The following is a 27,868-nucleotide window of genomic DNA, read 5'->3' as shown; positions in this document are numbered from 1 at the left end:
AAGTCATGGAAAGAAGATTAAATATAATTGTAGTGTTAAGTTTTACATTGAATATGACCATAGTCTCAAATGCTTGATATATTTTGCCCAACAATTTCAGAAGCATAAAGAAAAGTTAGTTTTGATCACTATAATGTTGGATAACTACAAACCCTCTCTTCCCATATTCAAATTGTCACTAATTTTTTGTGTAAGTCAATATAGTGTAATGATGACCTTTCCCTTACTGATTATCTTCACCGCTTCAAAAAGACTAGAAACTACTCTCCTCTCTGATCTTGTTCCACTTAGCAAGACTAAAATGTGGCCTTCTTTATTTACTAGGTCTTGTAACATCTTGTCTACCAATAGAATTATATACTTGTATTCCTCCATTCTATTTTCTGCATGGTTAAATTTCCCCTCTGAGTTATTTCTAGAAATTGTAGTATCTCACAAGTTTGTAATGAAAACAACCAAAGTTATCAAAGCAATAAAATTCCCCTTTAACATTTAATTCCCTTTTAGGTATTATCAAACGTTTCCCTTTCACTTATAAGAAAAACATTCTCAATCCAACATTTTTGCTGTTCTCTCAGCTCTGTCTATTTTTATCTCCTACCCATTACTTAGCTATCTATATCATTCGCACATGAAAGAGTTAAACTATTCTACTATTAGCTAATGTAAGGCAATCTCACCTCTTTTTCCTATACATTCTTCTAGATGACCAATCTCACTGTATAATTTGTGTCAAACTTTGTTTTTAAAGCATTTTCAGTAGGCGCTAAGTTTACTAGCAATGCATTACTTTTAGTTTCTATTAAGCAAGCTGCCTCTCTACTGGTCTTAGCTCCTGTGTCATCTCTTTCTATACCCTCAAAGCTGTTTACTATTATGTTGCTGTGTCTTACTTTTTTAAAAGAACTTATCACTTTTGGAGTGAATTTTTCAATTGTATACTATTCAATTACTGTTCATGAAATATAATAAACCCTAGGAAATAATGGTGTTTTATTACCTCTTCTAAAAATCTCAGATTTTTATTACTTTTTATTATTTTTATTTTTTGATATTACTGTAATTCATTTTATGAGCAGCACTTACAGAATTATAGTGCATAAATGAAATTACAGTTGGAATTGCTGAACACATTTCTAGGCACAAAATACCAGCTGTACTTTAGTGACTTCCACTGTTAGTTGCTCATTAAACATGATAAATAATGTTGATTCCAATTACTTATATCAATGTGTTATATCTCACATTAAAATAATTGCATTCATATAGTTTAAATATATTTAAACATTTACCAGTGAATATTTTTATAAAAGTGAACATTTTACAATCTCTAAAATCAAATCACATAGTGCCTTCACCTCCTGGCTGGATTGGACCTATTCATGTTCTCTGACTAATCAACCATTCCAACTATAAGGGCAACTTCCATGAGCTAAATTAAAATCAGAGACCTTATCACTAGACCTAGGTTCATTTAATTTAAGCCTATTATTAAACCTCCCTCTTTTCAAAAATGAATGACTTGAAGGAAATCTCATTAAACCTCACGGAAAGGCTAAAGCAAGCTTTGACTGTAGAGTCAACCTGAAATGGGAACATTAGAAATGTGTATGATGAAGTTTAAATTACATGTGATAAAGAGAATCAAGTCAAAACACTAAAGGAAATGGCTATGTTAAAAATTTATTTTCTTTGTCAAAATACTCTATGTACATACACTAAATAGCAATGGTTGCAACAAAATTCAAAAGGGCAAAAATGTGTCAAATTAATGCACAAATACCCATATATATATATATATATATATATATATATATATATATATATATATTATAAATTAGGAGAAGATTCTGGAGAATCTTTGGTAAGTTCGACTTGCCTGAATTACAAATTTACATGGGTAAAACACACCTGAAAGGCACTGAAATTTATAATAACATCATATAGCTATCTGTGGGAACTTTATGAAAACTCTTAGATTCCCAATCAACTGGCCACTTCTAGTTCTTGGTCTAGAGTGGTACCATGTGCTATTTCTATTGTATATAAAGTTACATCAACAATTGTCATCAAATTGGTCTTGGTCTGGCAACCATAATTGTTGAAATTTCATTTGTACATTTTCTTTGTTGTGCTTAGGGAGGAGACTATCTAGCAAAATATGTCCTGGCTGTGTAGCTGTTAAAATCTTTCTGCTTATTATTATATAATTGTTCCTATCATTATGTTCAAGGGTTGAATTGTACATGGATCTTTGGGCGTGAACAAACTCTTGCACATACTATTTGATCTCTAGTGGTTAGTCTTGGATATATGAACATATATGTACTCACACACAAGAGAAATAATTAAAGAAGAGATTATGAATCTGTGAGAGTGAATGGAAGATGGTTAGAATAGGAGACAGCATCAGGAGGGTATAAATTATATAAATATGCAGTTCATCTAAATAGTTCTTCAAAACCATTTTGTTCATACTGACAAGTATGTGGGGTAAGGGAAACACTCATCCATTACTTATGGAAGTGTAAACTTTTGAAGTGACTATAAAAATCAGTATGGTAGTTCCTCGGGAAGCTGGGAATACATTTGACTCAAGAACCAGCTATAAAACTCTTGGACTTATATCCAAAGGACTCTACATTCTACTACAGAGTCACTACTCAACCATATTCCTTGCTGCTGTATTCATAATATCCAGAAATTGGAAACAGCCTAGATATGCATCAATAGAGAATGGATAAGGAAAATGTGGTATACTTACACAATGGAATATTATTCAGCTCTTAGGAAAATCATAAAGTTCTCAGGTAAATAGATTAAATTAAGAAAATAAACATCCTAAGAGAGGGTAACTCAGATACAAAATAACAAATATAATGTTATTCTCTCGCATATGGATGTGAGCTATAAGCCTTTGTTAGTTATTCTGAATAACCACAGAAATTAGGAATAAAATAAAGGACTAAAAGACAGTGATGTGACAATCAAAAGTGGGAAAGAGAAGTATAATTAGAGAGAAATGGGGAGTTAGGAACACAAGGATGGAATAAAGAAGAAGAGAAAAAAGCGGATTACAAAAGAAAATATGGGAAAGGGCAGCTCGGTAACACTGAAGGTTATTTGAGAGGTCATATGATAAATTAGTACTGAAGAAGCTTTACATATGAAAGAAATTTAAATGAAATCACCAAATAAGGAGAGAAACAAAGCCCCAAGTTACAACTTCCAGTGCCTGGACTGGGTGATGTACAATTGAGTTGACAAAAAGGATCCTAGGGAGCCATCAAACAACCCAGGCTATAGTCAAAGCTATTGGTTTCTCTCCAAAACTAATGGTTAGGACCTATTGCTGAAGAAAAATATTATTTTATATCATTACTATTATTAATAAATAGTATCTATGATACTGGTAGGTATTCTGAATGGTTACCATAGGAAAAAGATAAATGCCCACTCTGATCTAAACCATTTCATCTAAAGTGATGACCTGCTTGAATGAAACACTATTTCAGTAGTGGCACAAATGATGGGAAATATCCAACCATTTCACGACTAGAGTTAAAGCTCACTCTATGATATGGAACCCATCTTTGACACTCATTCCTCAGGTGTCCAAGAATCTGAGACCAGAGAGGTCATGGACATAGAAGAAACTCAGATACTATTGTCCAAATAAAGGAACATAGCAATAAAATGACTACTAAGGACATTCTGCTACACATATGGATCAGTCACTCACTCAGCCATTATCAGAGCAGCATTCTCCTTGAGGAGATAGGAAATAATACTGAGATTTACAACTAGACAATGTGCAGAGACTGAAAGGCTTTGGAACACTCTGTTGTAAATGGGATGCATTCATCAAATCCCTCTCTTCAAGGTTCAGGGAGCTATTGAGAAGGCAGTAGAGAGATTGTAGGAGACAGTGTCTTTCAGACAAAGGAGGACTGACACACATATGAACTCACAGAGACTGTGACATCATGCACAGAGCATGCATAGGTCCAAATCTGAAATGGTCCAAAATCTGATACTGGAAAGTGACCATAATCTCTTGATACCAAATAAGAATGTTATCACAAAGAGATAAGAGCTTGTCACAAAAAAACTCCACTTGTCTGGATATATAAACAATACTTAAGGGTAGAGCTCATGCTATAAGAACAAAACAAAATACAGTTATGATTTTGCAGATGTTTTGGTCTTATATTGTTTTATTAGATACCTTTTTTTTCATCCTCTCACTTTTTTTTTTTGCTTGGATATTATAGCTTCCAATTTGATTTTTTACAGGTTTGTGTGTGTGTTTGTGTGTTATGTTTTTTTCATTATATTATTTATTCATTTAATTCTGTTTTATTTTGGAGGGTTTCATTTGCCTGTTTTCTAAGGAGAGAGAGAGAGAGAGAGAGAGAGAGAGAGAGAGAGAGAGAGAGAGAGAGAGAGAGAGAGGAAGGCTTGGAGTAGGATGGTTGTTGAGGTGAGGGAGGAAGAATATGGGAGAAGTGTTGCGGGAAGGAAGACAACAATCAGAATATATTGTATAAATTTTCAATTAAAAGATTAAGTTGAAAGGAAAGATTACTGAACTGAATATTATTTTAACTTTTTTTCTGAATTAAAATATGCAATCAAACACTAGATCTATGTTTTAGCAGATATGGATAAGAGACATAAGCTTACTTCATGTTAGAACGGCCATCAAGCACTCTAATACCTATAAAATCATATTTGCCACCAGAAAAAAATTTTCTTTATTTCTATGTATGTAATTCGGGTCAAAGAAAATGGCATTGTTCCAGAACATACTTTTATACAGACCAACATCCTGTATTTACTTGGCAGTATGATAAGCAGAATATGTCCATAATAGGTAATAAAGCAATATGCATGACTAACTTACCCTTGAATTAACCACTTCCAGTGAGATGTTCTGAGGTGGAGCACTTGGCACTGAAAGGAATTAAATAAGGTGTGACAGTTACAACAAAGTCTTACCAAAGAAATTCCAGCCCATTGATGCAAAGAGAAAGTGCATCTTTTTCAAATTTCATAATGAGAATTCAGTAAGTTAATGAAAGCAGTTGTCCCTTTTCGATACTCTTAGAAGAGAAATAAACAGTTGTTTAATTTTTGTCTCATGGGGTAGGTCAGTCAGTTATCCATCTATTGAGTACCCAAACTTTTTTATAAAAGAGCACCAGATATGATAGCAAATAATGCCATCTACCTCCAGCTTTGTGATAACAATCCTAGTAGAACCTATGAAAACAGAGGGGAGATTTTCTAGAGTGGCTTCCAAGGATTATCATAGTGATTTTTTTTAAGGATCTGCATCATTTTATGGTGGGATATATCATAGTAATAGACACCTGAGTTGCTCAATTCCTATAACGCAATCACTATTATCTCCTACAGAGTGAACGAAAGGAAATGATTGTTTTGTGTGTTTAGCTGTTTATAATTAAACTTGTATGACATAGAAGCAAGCAGGTTCCCCAGTAGTGTTCAGCCCATAGATTCTATTAACAAAAGACCTGTTTATTTTTCTTTGGGGATTTTCTATCTATTTCCTATTATTTTTTCTACATTTAAAACATTTTAGACATTTATGTCAAAAGAGACATATGCAGCTCCCTTTTGGTAGTTGCAATGAATATTTACTAAATTCAAAGAGTATGTCTCCAGTCATGTGAGCAATTTGAAGACAACCATTGACCAGGTAGCTGTTATGTATCCGGAAATATTCTAGATCATAAAGTTGAAAATTAATTTATTTATTGCAAATAAATAAAGCTCCTCACCCACCTTAGCACCAGGAACAGTATTCAATGACCTCTTAGTGTCCTTTTTATTAAATGAATTGTTCTTATTTTTATGTGTGACACATATGTAAGTGTGATAGGACTGGGCTACACATGCATTTTAAGGACTCCCTTGCCATTCTGTTTCCTTCTCATGCAGATTGGATGGCGTCTGTTGTTAGTTTGGCTTCGTTTGTTTGGTTGGTTTTGGCATTTTTATACTATTATTTCAACTTGAATTTAGGTATATCCTATACTGATTTTTGAATAAAAATTATTTATCATCAGGGCATGTTATATTCCTGACTAATTTCTGTATTCTTCAAACTGACAATCAATTAATATTCATTGAATTAGTGATTAGAAGAGAAATGAAGACCTACTTAAGAATTGGGTCCTGGAATTTTATGAACATGATGAAAATTGAAATAATTTATTTGCTTTGATTTGAACCTATTAGATTTTGATAAAGATTTCAGCCAATATATTCTGTGATAAATTTTCAGTGTCAGGTGTTAATTAAATCACTAATCATGCTTTACTAATATTCCATAAGTTAGGGAACACCTCAGCTGTTTTAGTTAATATTATGACTTTTACTGAAGTATGGAATATAGTGTTCACATGTTTTCTAAATCTTAATGCTATATCATTAATACTGTTGAGCCTTTGGGTAAATCCAAGAAGCATGGGTTGAGATAGTAGATTAATTATCAGAAATGTTATGAGCTGGTAATTTATGTTATGAGGAAATTAGTTGTGAAGTAGTTAACTTATTTTTTATTTTTCCAAATTTTTAATTTAAATATTTTTGTAACATCCACGTTGAAGTGGTACCTGGGTAAAAATGACTATAAAGCACCTACCAAACAAGTTTAAAGATCATAAGAAATGAAACTTCCCAAATATAATAAATCATTTCATCTGACCATCACAAACCATGATCTATGACCTGCAGTGATCTTTCTTTGCTACTGATTTCTGTCAACATCTCAGACTCACTCTCATCTCTGAGCTGTCACTTAGACAGAAGCTTAGAAATGTTCTACTTCTATGGTCACATAGTAAATCATGTCTGGGGAAGTAGGAGTTTCCTACTGTTTGACCTTTCTCTGATACTTTCTATAGATTATTCATCTTCCTTTTACTTTCTGGTAACAACTTAACATTCACCCAGCTGGGATCTGCCCCACCCCAGCAGAGAGAGTCAGGCCTGCCATCACCTGCTCTGCCTGTTTTTATACTGCCAACTCACTTCCCAAACTGTGGTCTCTTATTAATTTTTAAAAAGTGTTTCTGTTTTTAAATAGATATTTCAGCAAAAACACCTTAAATGTAATTCTTTCATTCAAAGGTTTTCTGGTCCTTGTTAAAGTTTGTCTGTCTCTGAAGACACATACAAACATTTAAAACTACATTCACTAATCTGTAAACACAATTTTTCAATTTCATCTCAACTCCAACATGAATTCTATGTGAAGTATGCCAATTTTTTTTTCAGAATACTAGAAACCTTATTAAAGTGACTGATTAATTGTCATCATGGAAACAATGTAACCATGAAATCACTACTAATCATTTTAATTTGACTTTTTTTTTTAACTTTAACAAAATGGTGTCTGAACTTGACTGGTTTCAGAGAGTGGGAAAGTGAAGTATGCTTGGTTAGGCCTGTACACCTAGGATTTCTGTTGGGTGGCTTATGTGTGTCTTAACTTCTTTCAATGATAATATTGTTGACTTCTAAAGTTAACAGTCACTGTTGGAGCATAACTTATTTGTGGCTCAAGTGCAGACTCAATTTTTACCTTGTGAGACTTAGGGTATACCCTTTCTTTACCTCACAGAATTTCACAAACGTCTGAAGATATAGTTTCTCTTTAAAGCAAACTTTGGTAATCATCTCAGTTGTGATTTGAATCTGTAACAACTGCTAATGGTTGAATTTTGGAGGAAGAGCAAAGTCTGCTAGATTTTTTTATTTGGTCAGAGGTCTGTGTCTGGAAATGTTGTGATACATTCAAATGCTACTCTTCTTTTTACTTGTTGTTAGCTTCGAATTTCTAATACACAAAAACCAAACTGAAGAGATCAATAATGCATGACAATGACAATGTTAGAATCATCAAAATTATTTTGATTAAATGTTGACAGTTGATAGAATGCAACTCTCAAATGTCTTTACTTTCGTGTTGTTGATTTAGTTTGTTAATTTTCTGCAAAAAAAAAAAAACTTCCTTACATTCCATAGACAGCATATTGGTTGTTCTTGTTGCAGGGAAAGTAGAGAGTTCTTCTTCAGTATTGTAGGTACCAATCAATAATAGATAGGGTTAGATGAGGAATGGAAGTGAATACAACAAACTCTTCCATGCCTATTTTCATCTTTCATAGTTATATAGAGGGAGGAAATGTTTATCTTCAAAATGTAAAGACATCAATGACAGTACATCATTATGCTGATGAGAAGATGTCAAGATTTTCTCAGTATGATAAAGCCTACTGCTTTATACAAGTTAAGATAAGGGTAGATCACATTTCATCTTCCTAAGGCATCTCAGTAAATGAGGCATTTGAATTTATTTCTGAGAAATACATGCTGCCATGTTCATATATTCATTGACTAAGTTAACAAATGATGTTTAATATATCCCTTTTTAAAACATACTAATCTGAGGCATTTATTACAAAACAGTGCATTTTTTTGTTAGTTGCTTGGTCGTATTAGTTTTTGGTGTTTGTCATTTGAGGCCCTCCCTGAGTATCTAGAATGACACAAAACTTGCTATCTTCAAGTGCCCACCTCCCAAGTTGTGGAATTATAGGCATACACACACAGCCCTGTTTCTGATGCTCTGTTTTTAACTTAGTTTTGAATTTTGTCAAAAAGAAAGCATTATAGAAATCATGGAAGAAGTGAATGATGACTTATGCTAGAAGCCATAAACATTAGTTATAACAGTAATGATCATAGACTGATGCATAATTTCCAATGAATTTTTTTTCTGCTCTTGGATCTTAATCTGCAGAAAATTAATAATTTATTTAGATCACGTAATGCAACTATGTCAAGTCAATATTTATGGAAATCATATATAGCTTCATAGTACCTAAAATTAAATAATTTAAATGTGTCAGAGACATAGGTATTTGCTAAGCAATGGTGTATTAGGAAAAGAATATCACATGAAAAAGTATGCCTCAATCCAGAAAAAATATTATAGTATAGCTAAATTATAAATGGCAGGTAATCAGGATAAAGGTATTTACAAGTGATTTAGCAGACCTAGAAAATCATTAGAATATTGAATTCATACAATAAATTTCTAATATTTAATTTCATCATATACATTTTTTTCTCTGTACCAGTATAAATTCTGTGGTACAGTTTCCTTCAATGATTATCCTATTTAAAACACAGATGCAATTATATATAGTTTCATGTTAAATTAGTAGTATTCAAAACAGAAAATAAGACAGTTCACTTTTATATGAATACTTTATAAAGATTTGGATGAAACTGTCTAATTAATGCTAGAAATTTCACAAGTTGGTAGAAAAACATAAGTAGACAGAAGGTTATCCTACAAGTTTAACAGAATCAAAAACAAAAATGCGTACTGATACACATATATTAAACACTGATATGTGTGTCATGTATTCTTTTAGTGTGTACATAGATAGCCTATTTAATTTTTATTTATGACACACAATATCAATGGAGACCACTTCGGTGTAACAGAGAAATGAAAATGGGAGATCCATTAATGTAACCCAGTTCATCTAAATGACCTCAGCATGAAAGGGAAAGCATGAGATGAAGTAGACAGAAGGGAACTTGGTACTGCCAAGGTGGAAGCCAATAGCACAAGTTTTATTGGAAGTTAAAACTCTGAATTAACTATAAAGGTAGTTACAGATGAGGTCATGGTGCCACACAAGAGTACCCCACAATCCTTTATTTCTCTTATCAAATGCACCTAATAAAGAAAATTTAGTAATTTTCTAACAACTACATTTACTTGGAGTGATAGTCATAGAGTTTCTTTATCAATGACAGACTATTTCCTAGGCACTGCAGCTTTTCCAGAAGATAACTCTTGGACTAATGAGTAACAATCTATCTTTCTCACTTATGACATTTAAAATCAAAGTGGAGAATAAGACCACAGTATTACAGTTCAGAGTGTGAATGAAATCTACATAAATTATGTAAAATACTCATTTTCATTTGTTTTTCTTTTATTTTTATAATTATAAGCTATAAAGTAATTTATTCAGCCAGTGCATATTCTGTTCTGTCTTGAATAACAGAATCAGACAGTTGGGTAGAAGAATTACATTAAAATTAATGCTGAAGTGGCCTAACATTAAAATACCCTTTTAAGTGAAATTGCAAATGAGCATTAGCCTGTGTTCTCTTTGGAAAATCCTTAAAAACATGCATGTCTTTCTTCCTGCCATTGAAATTCTGTGAGGTATCCACGTCAATTCTTTCTCAGATTAAAGACTGTTAGGTCAAGAATCAGAAATTGAAGGCGGTTTTAATCAAAATATCAATAATTTATAAAACTAAACATACTAACAGGGAAGCCATGCTACCTCAAGCTGGTTTTTGGTCTTTTTAGTATTCATGTGGACATCTCTGCAGTGCACCTGCCTGAATCTCTATAGTCCCATTCCAAACCATATACTTGCCTGTAACATTTATTAAATGTCTCAGGCTTTCATTATCATTCATTCCTTTGGTAACCAGCTTCCCCTGACATTATTCAGTTAAATCCATTATCTTCTTTATGATTTCTTCCTCCCTTTATTTCATTTGAAAAATATGTCTAGTCTTCATTTGTTAGGCAAGAGAAAATGAAGATATGCATTTTCAAGTCCACTTCTAATATTGCAAGTTCATGTTTACTCAACAAAAATTCTTTGGGTATATTTACTAATGAAGTTGTATAGTCCATCATTTATAATTTTAATCATCTGTGCCATTTAAAAATGAGAATGAAAGAAAAATACCACCTATGTTATTCCAAATGGCAATAAATGTGTTTACTTTGTAACAGGTATAGAAATGAACAAATACATGCACAAGAGTAATTTGAACTCTTACACAGTAGCCATAGTTTGGGGATTATCCTTTAATCCATCCTGACAAAGTATATGCAACTGAATTATAAATTTAAATTTGAGTACAGTACTGTGAATAAGTTGTCTATGTTTTTATTTATGATTGCAAAAATATTAGTTCAAAAAACCCCTACAACAGAATCAATAACATATATGCAACATGTTTTTCAATTCTCAACAGACATGTGAGTAAAATTTCACTGTTCATCACTTACCATCTGAAAGTGTAACAACTGTTATATCTTCAGTAGATACTCCTGGCCCATAACGATTATAAGCTAGGAATCGAAGAGTATATTCCGTAAATTTTTTCAGGCCTTCCAGTTTATAAGATAGTCCATCAACCTCTATATTCTGGAGACATAAAATGCCAGAATCATTATTAAGGAAGCACATTAAAGCAGAAATGGCAGCTATTCTATGCAATCGGTGAATTGAACATTAGACACTCATTCATAGAAGCTCAGTGTAGCCCTTTAATGAATTGCTGTAAAACCATCTTTGAGTCAGACACTCCCCCACTAAAGTCCAAACTACTCTGCAGACTCCATGTTAAAATATCATCATGCGATTTTTAGAGTCATTAAGTTTCAATTTGTTTAAACCACCCAGAGCACTGGGTAGTATGGATTATTCTACCCACATCAAAACCCTGAATAATAAGAATGCCCCATATTAAATAATTTGTCAAGAAATCACAGATTGTCATTTGCTTGAAGAAATATATTCACAGGTGCTGAAACTCTCAGACAATTTGCTGCTAGTTTTATGTCCTTAAATGCTGTGGTGTAGATTGAAACTATTCCTTTCTAGCTCACAACTGCAGAGGGAAAGTAGTAAAGGTGAAGGTCACGGAGAAAATCAGATCCAGTGCTTGCTAAAGGAGCTGTCATTTAGTTTTACATTTTTATTCCCAGATCATCATTATCAACATTGGACAATATAGCTCTTGAGTTTACTGAAGTGACCTACAGAAAGGTTTGTATAAAACTGCCTAGGAAACAGCTTAAAAGGAAGAGTTAAAAATGAAATGGGAACACCTAAGTAAAAAGCAGAATTGCTAATTACATAAGAACAATTCATGTAATACTGTCTGAAAAAATAACTAAGAAGTAGACCTGTAATAGTTCTACTTAAATTTCTGTCATATTTATTTCAAAAGATAATTCCTGATCAAACGTTGCATATGGAAGTACAAAAACCATTCTAAGCTTGGTAAAATGTACTCTATTTCTAATCTCTCTCTCTCTCTCTCTCTCTCTCTCTCTATATATATATATATATATATATATATATATATATATCCTAATATATAAATATCGGTATTTATCTTTTCATTTTAAAAGTAATAATTTGGGAGTTTTATTTATTTATTCAAAGACTCATTTACTGCTACTCTTCTTGAAAATCTCATTTGCCTTTCTTCAGATTTCTTTTTTTTTTCTTCAGATTTCTATTAAATCAATGGTAAAAATATAAAACTCCAATGTGTTTGGGGAGTATATGCTTCTAAGAATAATTCCAGGAAATAGATGGTCACAGCATGAGAGTAAAGAGAAGACAGAATATCACAAATCATCCATATTTATCTGAGAGTGGAAACAGCAGCTTGAATAATGCCACTAAACACAAGCAGATCATTCTCAGGCTGAGCAGTTATAAGAAATATCTCTGGGCACAGGATATGGTTATCTATCCTTGATCTGAGTGACTACACCCAAAACTTGAACCAGCATTCTCTCACTGAACTTCATCCCGTTGTTCTTTACATCATCAGCACAATACAATGAAATGGTTTAGAATTTCCAGGAACAAGTATTTGAAAACAATCAGCTATTCAACAGTATTGCTAAATGATGAACAGTATCAGGATCTGGCAAGCACCCTATGTCTTTGGCTCTAGGGTCATCCTGGAGTTGGCATGAGGCTCATTTCTTACCCACCTGTTCTTTTCCTGTAGACACCTCAGTGCAGAACAATCTGTAACCTTGGACTGGACCATTTGCATAGGCAGGGGGTTCCCATGTAATAAGAATTGAGGTAGGTGAGGTAGATACAGCGTGCAGGTTTTCTACTGGCCCTGGAACTTGCACTGTATGTAAAAAAATATTGATGCAAATAAGATACTTGCTTTCTCAAAACAAATATTTACTCAGTATAGTTAAAGAACAAAAAAAAGGAATCTGTACTCTTTCTAAGGTAACATGAAATAACAATGTTAATATTTAATATAAAAGTACAATAATGAAACTTTGATAAACAACTTTGCTTCAAGGGAAGGATTATATAAATTGAATCACTCATTTTATTTTATATCTAAGACTGGCCAGAGTATAAGTGATTAAGATGACAGAAAGACATATAATTCTCAATTTAAACTTTTAATCTAGAAATGTTTTTATTGATGAATTTCGGTATATTGAACTATCCCTGCATCCCTGAGATGAAGCCAACTTGATCATGATGGATGATTATCTTGATGTGTACTTGGACTCAGTTTGTGAGAATTTTATTGAGTATTTTTGCATTGATGTTCATAAGGGAAATTTGTCTGAAGTTCTCTTTTTCTGTTGGGTCTTTGTGTGGTTTAGGTATAAGCATAATTGTGGCTTCATAGAACAAATTGGGTAGTGCTTCTTCTGTTTCTATTTTGTGGAATAGTTTGAACAGTATTGATATTAGGTGTTCTTTGAAAGTCTAATAGAATTCTGCACTAAAACCATCTGGTCCTGGACTTTATTTTGTTGGGAGATTTTAATTTTTGCTGCTAATTCTTTAGGGTTTATGGGACTGTTTATATGGTTTATCTGATCCTGACTCCTCCATTGTTGGTGGGATTGCAAACTGGTACAACTACTTTGGAAATCAGTCTGGCAGTTCCTCAGAAAATTGGACATAGTATTACCTGAGGACTCAGCTATACCATTCCAAGGTATATACTCAAAAGAAGCTCTGATGTATAACAAGGAGAGATACTCCACTATTTTCATAACAGCCTTATTAATAATAGTCAGAAGCTTGAAAGAACCCAGATGTCCTTCAATAGTAGAATGGATACAGAAGATATGGTACACTTACACAATGGAGAACTACTCAGCTATTAAAAACAATGACTTCATGAAATTGTTAGGCAAATGGATAGAACTAGAATGTATTATCCTGAGTGAGGTAACACAATCACAAAAGAACACACAAGGTATGCACTCACTGATACGTCAATATTAGCCCCAAAACTCATAATACCCAAGTATTCACAGACCATATGACACTCAAGAAGAAGGAAGACCAAAGTGTGGTTGCTTCAGTTTTTCTTAGAAGGTGGAAAAAATACTCACAGGAGGAAATAAGGAGAGAAAGTGTGGAGCAGAAACTGAAGGAAAAGTCATCCAGAGACTGCCCCACCTGGGGATGTATCCCATATACAGTCACCAAACCCAGACACTCTTGTTGTTCCCAAGAAGTGCATGCTGATAGGAGCCTGATATAGCTGTCTTCTGAGAGGCTTTGCCAGAATCTGACAAAAAGAGGTGGATGCTCACAGCCAACCATTGAACTGAACACAGGGCCCCCAAAGGAGGAGTTAGAGAAAGGACTGAAGGAGCTGAAGGGGTTTACAACCCATAAGAAGAACAAAAATATCAACCAACCAGACCCTAGAGTTCGCAGGGAGTAAACTACCAACCAAAGAGTACACATGAAGGGTCCCAGGGCTCCAGCCACATATGTAGCAGAGGATGACATTGTCAAGCATCAATTGGAGGAGAGGCCCTTGGTCCTGTGAAGGCAAGATGCTCCAGTGTAGAAGAATGCCAGGGCGGGGAGGCAAGAGTAGGTGGGTGGGTGGGGGAAAACCCTCAGAGAAGCAGGGGGAAGCGGGATGAGAAAGAGCATTTCTTGGGGGGGAGTGGGAAGAACTGGGAAAGAGGATTACATTTGAAATGTAAATAAAGAAAATATCCAATTCTAAAAAAGAAAAGAAAGAAAGGAACAATGTAATCTTTTCATTCTGCTAGTAGGCGTTTGCATGTATATTTCTAATAGCCGCTGAAAGAAAAAGAAATTACAGTAGTTATAATTTTAATATTATGATTTTCTTTAGACAAATAAACAACATACCTATACATAATTCATCTCATTGTCTTTAGGTCAGCTATTTATCATGTAGCAGATTCTGTTTCCTGTAACTTTTTATAAAGGATTTTATTTTCAGTTTAACTTTTGCATTTTCTCTCATAACCATTACTTAATCAAAGATAAGTAATTTGCTTACTAATGAAATTAGATAGCACAGAACCATTACCTATAATCAAAACCCTTCTGCTCAGCTGTGTTTGAAGAGTCACAAATTTTCAGATTTCTCTGTAAGTAAAAGTCAATATTTCAATATGATTTTGCACTTAATATTTGGAATAAATAAAACTATTTTGAGAGTGTTCCTTTCTGAGTTACAATCTGCTGTTCCTCAAATGAATAAAGTAGAAGGCAAGAGCCAAACACTATAGCTAACTAGTGATTCGGTTAAGACATGTGCTAAAATTGTAATAGTTAAAATTTTGAGGCAGATTTTAAGGCTCTCCCTCTTGGTTTCCCAGGGCAAAATAAATCTAGGAACCTGAGAGATTGACATGTATGAACTGGAATAGAAGAGGAACTGATTTTAGTTAGTTTATCCTCAGTTGTCTCACATTGGACTGGTAAGATATAATCCGAATGCATTCTATGGTTTAGTGAGTTGTTCTATTTTTGTTTTGTTCTTTTATTTTTTTATTTTTTGTTTTTTAATAAACTTGCTTTCACCTGATTCCTTAGGTACTAGGTGGCAACTTTACAGAGAAACAAAAAGTGTTAAGAACAGGCGCTACACACATCCTGGGATTATAACTGTGGCACAAGAATGTATGGATCACTCTTTTGTCCTGAATGAAGCACATGAGAATCTGACAGTGCCACTGGGAAGTCTTTCCATCAGATCAGTGGCCGTACAAGAAAGAGATATGTGTGTATCCACATATCACCCATGGAAAACAATCATCAACTTTGTAAGGAGCCAAACAATCTTGAGGCTTGGGAATCAGAGAATATGATATTTCAAATTCATAGCCATTGCTAGCAGGCATTGTAAAGAAATACACTGCAGGGGTATATGTAGCTTGGGCTTGTAAGCCCTGAGAATGAAATGATGTGTCCCTTCCAGCTGATCTCAAAGCACTGTCTAGATCCTTTTACAATGGAAGCAATTATCAACAGGTTATACACAAAACTTGCTACACAGGAATTGTTTCAGAATGTTGTTTCACATGGATAAAATTACTGGTGAAAATATCAACCCTGTCCTTACTGAGTAACCTAGAGCATATTATGTCATGTAATCCTTATTGGTTAGACAATATAGGTGATTATTTAACACAAGTTATCACTGATGTCTTTCAGAACCATGATAAGCATAAGAGTAGAATATGTATGTATCTATGTGAGCCCGTGTGCTTTGTAATTGATATTTATGCTTATTAAATGCTGTTGATTACAGAACATCAGGCTGTTACTACCCTAACTTGGACCTAGTTGCCATGGATAGAGCCAATACTCATCACTTATTCATCAGTTGTGTTTGTCTACATTGCTAATGGCCATTGGACATTATTCAGAGAAGACATGGGCATGGACTTTTAGGAGAATTCCAAGCAGACATAACAGACACCAGAAGTGCCAAGGACCATTCAGAATGTTTGTTTCAAGTGTTTCACTGGCTGCCTGACAATGGAGAACATTTTCTTTGCTAGGGTAAAGTCTTAATGCTAAGTCTTATATCTTACTAGACCTTAAAATATAATTTAAAGTTTTATAACATGGGAAAAACATGATAGATATTCTCACATATTAAAACATCATTTAAATAACTGAATATACTTACATAGAAAAATTAAAACCAATTAAGCATAGTTCTCATCAAAATTCCATACTCAGAAAGAGATTAAAGTAGCCCCTTTCTGGTATCACTAGAGATTCAGATGAGCTTTAAGTGTTTATTCTTCAGAGTAGTGCCACAAATTCCATTGTAAGAGTTTATAGTATTCTGTTTTATATTTTAGCCCTATTTATTTATATGAATAATTTGTTCTTGCTTATGAGCTATGGGTGTATATTTATACACACATGAGAATGCATGCAAAACAATTATGCTTGCATCAGGTACTTTCCTAGAAAATATGTTGAAATATAGTTTATGTGGTATCACATATATGATATGTGCATATGAGCTACAAAGAAGAGAAAAATTAAAAGGAATACTCACAAATCTTCAAAAGCCAGTGTTAGATGTGAAATCAATACAGTTAACAGTTCCAGCCTTCCGTATCATTACATTTTAGTATGTCAGTCAAGAACCTTAGTGGGTTTAACTGTTCATCATTTCCAAGGTGCGTTTAATACTGATCCCCTTAGACAATAATTTGTGAAAAGCTGCATCTAATTTCTGTCCATCTCAGTTCAAGCTACCTATTTCTTCAAAAATGAAATGACTTTAGGACAGAGGAATAATCTATGCAAGAAACACATCAATCAATGTCAATCTAACCAACTACATTTTAAAAATTTAATATTGTATTATGGTAGAAATTCTATGTAATACCTGTGTCTAAGGACAAGTTAAATAGTTACAATGCAGTAAATGAAATATATTAGATGTCACTGTTTTCACTGGGAACAGAAATTTGTGATTATATACAGTCATATGTATTATAGGATAAAAAGCATTTCATGCTAAGACCTTGATGTATATTAACCTTTGAGTGACATATTAGTCAAATATTTAATCAAAATCAATCACATGCAATACAATCATACTGAGGACAGGATGGGAGGGAGAAGCAAGTAGAGGGTGAGAAAGGGAGAGAGATGAAGGAGATGAAGTAGAGATAAAAAAGGAGAGAGAGGGAGCCATGTCTTAATCAACTACAATAAAATGTTATAGATGGTAGGATGACCATCAGGAAATATGGTATTCTTCCCTAATTCAGCTATTATTTGCATCTGTTATTACGTAATTTATGAGCTTTTTGATGGGGGCTTCATTTTATCAAAAAAGTAAATGAATGTTTGAAGGTATGTGTGCATAGTTTCTGTCATCTGGGTTCGTGAGTCTATGAATCACAATGACTAATGTGTTAAAATATATTAGGCTGCTTTTGTTCTAAAAATAAATCAGTGATTTACTCGCTTACAATCTCAATTACTATTAATTATTAATTATTATTATTAGTAGTAGTATTATTAATTATTTTAAGATGGGAAATGAAAGTCAATTCACGTCAGAGACATCCTCAACCTTTATATATTAATCACCATCATTATTATTTATATTCTCAGTGTTTGCTTTCATGTATGTTTGTGCAGCACTTGTGTATTTGCTGCCCATAGACATTAGAAGAGCACACTCAAGCTCCTAGAACTTGGAGTGACACATTGAAATTAACAGAAGTTATGAACCAAATGGATTTAACAGATATCTATAGAACATTTCATCCTAAAACAAAAGAATATACCTTTTTCTCAGCACCTCATGGTACCTTCTCCAAAATAGACCATATAATTTGGTCACAAAACAGGCCTCTACAGATACAAAAAGATTGAAATAATCCCTTGCATCCTATCAGATCACTATGAACTAAGGCTGGTCTTTTATAATGACAAAACCAATGGAAAACCCACATGCACATGGAAACTGAACAACTCTCTACTCAATGATGACTTGATCAAGAAAGAAATAAAGAAAGAAATTAAAGACTTTTTAGAATTTAATGAAAATGATGACACATCATACCAAAACTTGTGGGACTCCATGAAGGCAGTACTAAGAGGAAAGCTCATAGCTCTAAGTGTCTACAAAAAGAAACTAGAGAGAGCATACACTAACAACTTGACAACACAACTAAAAGCTCCAGAACAAAAAGAAGCAAATACACTCAAGAGGAATAGACTTCAAAAGGAAATAATCAAACTCAAGGCTGAACTCAACCAAATAGAAACAGAAATAACAATACAAAATATCAACAAAACCAGGAGCTGGTTCTTTGAGAAAATCAACAAGATAGATAAACCCTTAGCCAGATTAACCAGAGGGCAGAGAGACAGTATCCAAATTAATAAAATCAGAACTGAAAAGGGAGACATAACAACAGAAACTGAGGAAATTCAAAAAAATCTTCAGATCCTACTACAAAGTACGAGCATTTTAAAAGCATTCAGTTCATCTGGTCATACACAATAGAGTTTTAAATGTTATACTCTTGAGCAAGAAGTCACATAACATATGTACAGTTATCATTTGTATCCTTTCCTTTTCTTTGTCATGTATCTGGCTACAATATGGATTCCTAAATTCCAAAAGCCTAACTTATTTTTTTTTTATTCAGCCTGTGTAATCTAAAATCTTGGGACTTTCAAAAATATGTCCCAAACAGGAATATGAATCTAAAGGTTTCAAGGAAATGGTTACGGAAGATAAAGGCATGCCACAGCCTGGAGAACACTGGCTGAGCTAATGTCTTTCAGCCATTATACTGATGGTTCTCAGCTGGAAATCTGAAATGAAGACAAATGTTAGTGTCAGCGAATATGTAGTTGAACATCTGAATATTTAAAGTTTTTTTTTAAATGACTGTAACGTACAATGAGTTCTAATGTTCCTAAATTGTCAATTTAACAGCTATTACTCTTGAAGAACCAAAAGAAATGCCTCATTCTGAAAAAAAATTAAAAAGGCATTGTATGTGTTATCATTCAAATAATGATCCATAAGTCATATCCCCTCAAGTCAGGACAGAAATCTGAAGATGACTCTCTTTAACTTCTTAATAATTTAAAATTGATTTGTGGGTGAATTTTAAGGATGATAACAAGCAATCTAAGAAATCTTCTGTAGTGATCTGAATGATTTTACACGCAAAGTTCTCTTCCTTTTAGCAGAAATTTCTACTGCCAGTGATTTGCGAAAGAACATTTCACATGCAACTCATTCCTGAAACTATTCACAATTATTGATAATAAAGTGCATGCTTTGATTGCCTCTTGATTTTTTAAGCCTGTAGTTAACAGCTTTAGTAATATTTCTATGAAATCTGTTTCTATTCCGTGCATAGGAGAATGCAACATCAGAAAGTCTAGTAGCAATGTAATTATCATCATAATGAATCTTGACTGAACTCTGCATATTTAGGTGATATGATGGTAATTTGGCAAGGAGGAACAAAAAAAGGGAGGGTAGGTTTCTAGTAAAAAACCATAGGAGTGTTAAAGTTTTCACCTGGAGAAAACAATTATTATCTTCATTTTGCTTTTAGTTTTAAAAGATTCTTTTCTGCTAATGCATGCTACACTAAATAATATCATTGTATATTTAGCCACACAAACAGTGTACAGATACAACTACATAAGAATTCACATAATATATGACATGTCTAGCATAGAACCTACATATTACTACATATTACTTATGAATATTCAGGTGTGATTTTATATATATTAGTTTATAGTTTAATATGAACAGCCCTAATGAGTCAGACTAAGGTTAAGTAGCCTAATAATTACATTGATTAAAGGGTATGACAACATGATAATATACTACTAGTAAGATACCGCAAAAGTTTCACAATGACAACAAACTATTAACATTTCTGCAACAAGCATATAAATTATATTGAATTTCAACGTTTAAAACATTGCCAAGAAGTGACAATTCTGGTCAGTATTCCTGACTCTGTGTTGGAATTATCAAACATTATTTTTATTTAATAACTACTACTTATTTACTTTCTGTATAAGTGCTTTGCCTGCATGTCTATTAACAATGTGTGTGCATAGATCCCAATGAAACCAGAGAGAATGCTGGATCCGCTAAGTGTGGAATCAGAAATGATTTTAAGTCGCCTTGTGATTCAAGGAATTAGACCCAGTTCCCCTGGAAGAGCAGGGAGTGCTCTTAACCACCAAGGCACCTATCCAGCCTCTAAGATTGTAATCCATTTAAATTGAGGATTTATATGGTAACTACTTTTATGATCTAGAAAATGTAAATACAGGATTAAAAACTGAGAAGCAAAACTAAGTTTAAAAACTCATGCGATACGTATATGTCAATGGTAGCTTTAGGTTATATAACCTAATTATGCTGACTGATTATATTATACTGATTGCAGTAAACCTGATTATATAAGTTCAATCAATCTGTAGAACCTTTAGTATGAACATGGTCTTTTCAAGAAACTTTCTTTCATTCCATAGTAAAAAATAACATAGTAACTAACATAGTAAATGCTAACATAAAACTGAACATATTGTTCAAATTGAAGTCCAGGAAAATAATCTCCAATTTACCAAAAAAAAATTTGATATCCAACAAGGGCTATGAAGGTGGTTATCCTCTCCAGATAAGCTAGGTCTTATTTATTTCTCATTGCAATTAGAAAGTTTACATTCAAGGAACAGCTGGCTTTGAAGTTTAATTGTACTATATATTTTCATCCTTTATGCTTTGTTCAGGACTGTGAAATATTTTGAGGCTGACATTTTCTAGAAAAATATCATAATACAGTAAGCAGGTACAAAATGCTTAAAGATTTGTAGTAGGTTCTTACAGTACTTGATAAGAGTAAACATCTAAACACATAGTAATTCTAGAAAACAATTTAACAATTAATTATAAGTTAACAGAGGAGAGAAGGCAGAGCCTTGGCTGAAAACTACCATTGAAAAGACATCTCAGATTTTCATTGTTGGAAAAACATAGGTTTTAAGGAAGAGAGAAGAATTTGATGAATCAGAAAACATTAATAAAAGTAAATCTGGTGGGTATCGCATGCTGGTTACCTTTCCAGGACAAGCTGGTAAGAGGGGTAGCCTCCACATCTCTAGAGGAATGTTTCAGATAATGATGACTTCAGATAAAACTAGTATGAGAAGTTCTAAGCTCATTGGAGCTAAATGATAGCAGAATCCTCATTACAAAGGAAGGACACAAGTCACTTCTTCACAATGTGCAGGGTTGTAGTTAAGTTGCTACTTTGTTGGATAATACATCATTAGTGACTATAATTTATTCTACCAAATTAAGAGAAAAATGTGGTATTGCTAATGATACTCAAAGAAAGCGCAAAACATACCCATGTTCTTCTCAAATTGTTTGTCTAAAGGTTCAGTTTCAATCAAGTATCATAGCCCTTAGATAGCCAAGGCAAGATGATCATGGATTCATTCCAAACAAAACTTGGATATTACCTTGAAAACTATCAACTATGACAAAAGTTTGCTTACAAAAATTGAATGTTCAAAATAATTTTCTGAGAAGCATTGAAGAACTTCAGTCATTTCAAATAGAAATAGGGACAAGTGCACATTGAATCTAGGATAATTGCAAGAGAAAGAAAGTGTCAGGAACCAAATACCCAAGTCCTAAATCCTGAAGTAAGATCCTTTCTGCTATTTAATAATTATGGGGACAAGACACACACACATACTGTGATCATAACTTTTATCAGGACTGCATTATCATATAAAGTTTATAGAAAGTCACACAGAAAAAAAAACATCCAAAGTAATCCTGTAGCTAGTGCCACAGCCTCCAGAAAGAGTACCTCACTCATTTCCAGCTTTCTCTTCTCTTCCTAATTTCAGGACTGTTAGAAAAAATAATGTGAATAGATGTGACATGTGATGGGAAACTGAAGAAAAGTATACCAGGGTATAGCAATAATCCTCATCAGGATTACGTTAATACATCACACCTAGCCATGAGATACCCTCATCAAATTGCAAAGATATTTATATAAATAATAATCGAGACTTTCCATTCATTTGTATGTGTCCACAAAGAGTGACTTTCATGGTTTTATAGACAGAATAGACAGAAGCCAGGTTATTGTTTCATTTCTTTAGAAGCATCACCTACAGGAAGTATATCCTGGCCTTTTCTTGCTTCACACTGATTTGAGACTCATATATACTTCAGGATTATATTTCTGCACACAAAAAATCTTAGTTCTCTATAAATAGATAAGTACCAGAGAAGCAGTTGTCTTCAGCTTATGCACAACCCAGAGTGTTTCCCATGGCGATAATGTAACAAAATCCCAGCAGCCTTTCTTGAAGTAGGTTTGTACTGCGGTCAGTGCAGGTGGAATTGATATCTGATATTTGTAGTTTTAATAGAGCTATAAAAGACATGTATAGATTGCTTTCATAAAAGAACCCCGCTGCCACTTTTTAGACTAGAAAGAAACAGCAATCTTTTCCAGACTGCTAAGTGGACAGATTTTTCTACATAACAACAAAAAGATCCTACCTTAGAATATACCATCTCTTTGGGGATACAATTTATTGTTTATCTTTTTCTGGCCTTTAAATGCTAAGCAATTGCCTTGGATAAACTGTCTGTTTGAGGAATGACTATAAGTTAAGGGAAACATTTAGAATTTTATTCTCTTAACATATGTTCCCAAGAACTCAGATGTCCCAATACAGCAAGTGCCAGAAGGTCCCATTAAATTAATATTTGATAACAAAGGCTAGCAGAAATATGTATAACTTCAGGAATCAGGGACCATAGGTCCAAATCTATAAACTTCACTCAGACTATATGCACAAGGTCTAGATTTTTAAAGTCTTTGAACTTGAATTAGTTTATTTTAAAAGATGGAGTTCATATAGGTCCCAACTTGACACAAAGCTATGTATTAACCTATTCATGGTTTATAATAAAAATAAAATTCTTGTTAAATGTTAGATGAATTCTATAGTGTATCAGAAATTATGATAATTGGTGGAGAACACAATACATTTTTTTCAATAGGACTAATAGTCCAAGGAGGCAAGAAGAACCATGAAGAGTCAAGAGCAAGAGAGTCTAAAGTGGGAAGGAATCCTAAACTACCAAGGAGTGAAGCAGTCTCTAAAAGCCCATCTCTTTCCCATCTTTAAGACTCACAAAGGAATTGATGGGTTTTGGCATTCTGTGATCAATCTACAATATGGAGTAAATTTAAAGAGATAAATGTGGTTATTGGAAGCACAGTCATTAAATGTTCTGGAATTTTAAAGAAAGAGAACTTCAGTCTTACCCAGAATGATGTTTATGGTGATGAAGAGACAGAGATTTAGCGGTATCATTAAGAATTTCAATTGATAGAAGAAGGATGACTAGGGAGATTTCAACCACAACACCTAAAGGATTGACCTGCATAGCTGGTAACTTTAGTGCTGTTTTCTGAGATGAGAAACCTTGCAATACATAGAACTGTTCCTCTGTACCCCATGTGCATGTGAAAGCTGTGTAGGGTGTCTGAGTAACTACCAGAGCTTCTGTCCCTTACTATGTTCCCATTTCTACATCATGCACTCTGAGTGTTTCTCTTCTACCCTGATTATAATCCTAGGCTAGACCTCCTCTTCATCTTTCCTTCTTGTTAATTTTCTTGTGTTCCTATTTAGTTAATTTCTAATTCTATGTTTATGAATGGACCTACCTACAAAACATACTTAGTGTTTATTTACCTCCTCTGTTCTTTTCTTTCTTTTTTTCCACATAATGTCATTGCTTTTCAGGAACATCAGCTGGGCATTTCTGCTTGTTTTCTCCTTTATTCCCTGCCTAAGTTAGATCCTGTAAACTTAAACTTTGATCACTTTTAAGGCATTCAAAATAACTGCCTTAAGTGATGAATGAGACTGTCCTATGATACTTTTTCCATCTGTGCACTGGCTGTGCATGTTGAAATATTTCTCTTCTTCACTTCCTTGATGCTTGGAAAGGGAAGGGGAGATTCAAGACCATTCCTAGAAGCAGCCACAATAAACATCCCAGTTACAATGGATATGGACAGACATCTGACCTTGAAGATCCTGAAATTAATATTCACACTGTGACTCCACTGACATTTATCTCCATGAAGCACCTTTACTGCCCATACACATACATGCTTCCTAGAGAAAGGCTGATAATCACAAAGGGCCGAAAACCTGGCTGTCCCATATCATCAGGAAGCATCTAAAAGGCTCTAGATCTGTTGACTGAACCGCCCTGAGGATTAAGTTTATTTTATTTTCAGTATTCAAAAGATAAGAAGTTTATTAACCACTTGGAGGATTCAGGCTTGTTCAGAGATAGCAACAGCAGGACAGATTTGGGCAGTAAATCAGAGTTGAAGACTTAACACAGTTACACTAGCCTCCTGCGCTACATCCAAACAGCTTTCTCTTTCCCTAGGCCATTGACTTGGTATATATACCCAGGGATGTATAAAGAATGACTGGCATCAAATGAAGGACATGACTCTAATTTGCACTCAGTGAACACTAATTTTCATCTTGAATAAAGAAGCACTAAAGTCATTGCAGTTCTGAGGATGCATGAGTTTATGAGTGATTATTTGGTATGTGTGTGCCTGGGGGCGTTAGATTCAAACTTTAGATCTCAACAACTTTGAAACTCAATTTAATATAAGATTGCCAACATTTCAAACTTCCCCTTATCCTGAGTTAGCCACAAGATACACATGTAAGCCATTTCCATGTAAAAGAAACATGTAGTTCATAAGTGCCCATAGGTAGCCTAAACAATCTAGCAAATTTGTTGAAAAGATCAAACAGGATTAAAAATATTTGTAATACTACACATTCACTCAGATTGAATGTATTGATCAACTATTGATAACAAAAGTTTAATGGCATATTTTATACCTTTATACTTCATTATATCTCCTTTATAATTATAACAACCCTTAGTTGAAGAACGCCAACATCCAAGTTGTCAATGTTCACTGTGATTAGAGGCCATCTTTATGAATAAGCAATGAAGATATAGTCAACTCTAGTAGAGCAACTAAGAATCTTTCTAATGGGAATGGAGGAAATGATTAAAAATTTCCAAAGAGGTAGATAAAAAATATTATAACAATAATGGAGACATAAAGCAACTCATATTCTAGGTTAATAAGCTGTTTAAGCTCCTATGTTTAAATTCCCAAACCACGAATAATATTTCAAAAGCAGTATCTTGTTATTTGTATTAAAGTAATTTATTTTATAATGCATCAAACTGCTGGAAGTAAAAAAAATGCATTTCTGGTAATCCTAAGCATGTTTTAAAAATACAAGTTGATTAAACCCCTAGAAAAAAAAATAGAATAATTTTTTTTAACTGCAAAATACTAATGAAACTTAGCTAAGTGAAGATCTTTGGGTTAAGATTAACAAATATGTGTTCAATGTTACTATAACATTTAGCATACCTCACCCAAGCTATTTTACTCCCAATAATGTCAGGCTTTTACAGATACATTTTAGATAGGATTTCTGTACAAACTTTTCACAATGGTGAATTATTGGTAATGTTGTGTCATTAAAGAGGCATTTTTAAAATTGAAGTTACTTTTGAGTTTTCTTTCCTCCAAAATTGTCATATTTGACCTTAGTTTGTGTACACGCAGCTCTGTGGTATGACTGTTATCAAACCCAAGCTCTGGTTCCATTAGTTTTGTCATATTTAACTGTGTCAAAGCAGTCCAAGACTAGGTTTGATCCAGAATTCTGGCTCCAAGATTGTTCTCCAAGTACAGGAAAACTACCTTGGTCCAACTCAATAGATGTTAAGATAGTAGCATGCGATTGTTGTGTAGGATCATAACTTTTGAAAATGTGAGGCTCAGATGGGAGCACCAACATCTGGGAAATTTTTATATGTTTATTTGAAATTTTATACATGCGGATATCCATCTCATTTCTTCCTCTCCAATTCCTCCTCCAATCTCCTTATCATGTTCCCATCAAAGTGAATCTGTTCTCTTTCTTTTTTTTTTCTTTTCTTTTTTTTAAACCCACTGATTTCTCTTAGGGCTACCTGTAGGTACATAGCTATAGAATAACAACAGCAACAACAACAACAAAACAACAAAAAGTCCTGACTTCCTTCCAGAGCAGTAGCCTTTAACTGCCACTAGCTTCTCAGATAGAGTTGGACTCCTCCTGCATTCCTACAGTCATTATTGTAACCCCCAGAGCTCATAGCTGGAAAGGCTATTGATGATTTTCCCCACTATGTAGTTGGATGAACTACATTAGTTTGGCGTGAAGCTTCCAAGTGAATACGAGCTTGATTTTCCCATGTCTCCTGATTTATCTAGCTGCTGCCTTCAGTGTCTGGTGTTTTACACCAAGTTCTAGATGGTGACCAAGAGCAAGAGCAATAGTCTGCAAATTTTTTGGTTATGGAATTTATGTGAGTCCATTGAACAACTTGAAAACTGTCACTGGATATTTTATGTAGCAGCATATGGTATCTGCGAGAGGCATTGTCCTACTGTGCACTCTGTGACAGTACAGTTCTACCTGACAGCATTGCAGGGTCTGTATCAAGCAGACTATGTTCACTTCCTAGTTTCATTACCAGCTTAGTTTTCAGTCCTTGATATTCATGAAGTCCTAGGACCTACAGGTCTCCAAGAGTTTATGGAAAGAATATATAAAATATATTCTTAAGGACCCTAGAGATGTCACAATACCAACATTCTTTGTTCTGTTGTTTTACCTAAGAGCAGAAAAGTGAACATATTTAAAAATATAAAAACCAAAAATTAATTCATTTAAAAGCTTTGCTTGCAAGATAAAAACTAAAACTTATTGTAAATTATTAAAGCCAACTTATTAATTTATTGAAAAGAAACATGATGTGCTTACTCCTTGATCAAATTACATTTAGTCCTTCTAACGATTTTGGTAGGGTGACATAATGTGTTGAAAAGGTCAGCCCAGATCCATGTGGTCTTGGAATCATAGAACATGCCCTTCTTTGGAAGAAGATCTCTGCAGATAGAATTAGCGTAACTGATATGATCACCCTAATAAAAAAGCAAGTATCAGAATGTGAAAGTCTTTTCTTAAGATAG

General features: G+C 33.7%; 1 protein-coding gene across 1 annotated transcript in view; it reads right to left on the bottom strand.

Moving 5' to 3' along the window:
• Nucleotides 1–4,906: 4,906 nt before the first annotated feature.
• LOC114636917 (netrin receptor DCC-like) overlaps nt 4,907–27,868 on the bottom strand; it is a gene marked incomplete at its 3' end in the record, with an annotated part of 424,348 nt that continues 401,386 nt past the window's right edge. Inside the window, exons 10-12 of the mRNA XM_028785013.1 lie at nt 12,881–13,029; nt 11,153–11,291; nt 4,907–4,956 (exon numbers count right to left, since the gene is read on the bottom strand). Of these exons, the coding sequence (XP_028640846.1) occupies nt 4,907–4,956; nt 11,153–11,291; nt 12,881–13,029 (338 nt within the window). The remainder of the gene's footprint in view (nt 4,957–11,152; nt 11,292–12,880; nt 13,030–27,868) is intronic.

This window comes from Grammomys surdaster, unplaced genomic scaffold (assembly GCF_004785775.1).
Source record: "Grammomys surdaster isolate TR1022 unplaced genomic scaffold, NIH_TR_1.0 125059, whole genome shotgun sequence".
Lineage (NCBI taxonomy): Eukaryota > Metazoa > Chordata > Mammalia > Rodentia > Muridae > Grammomys > Grammomys surdaster.
Note: the sequence above shows the minus strand (reverse complement) of the source record. Positions and strands in the feature narration are given on the sequence as shown.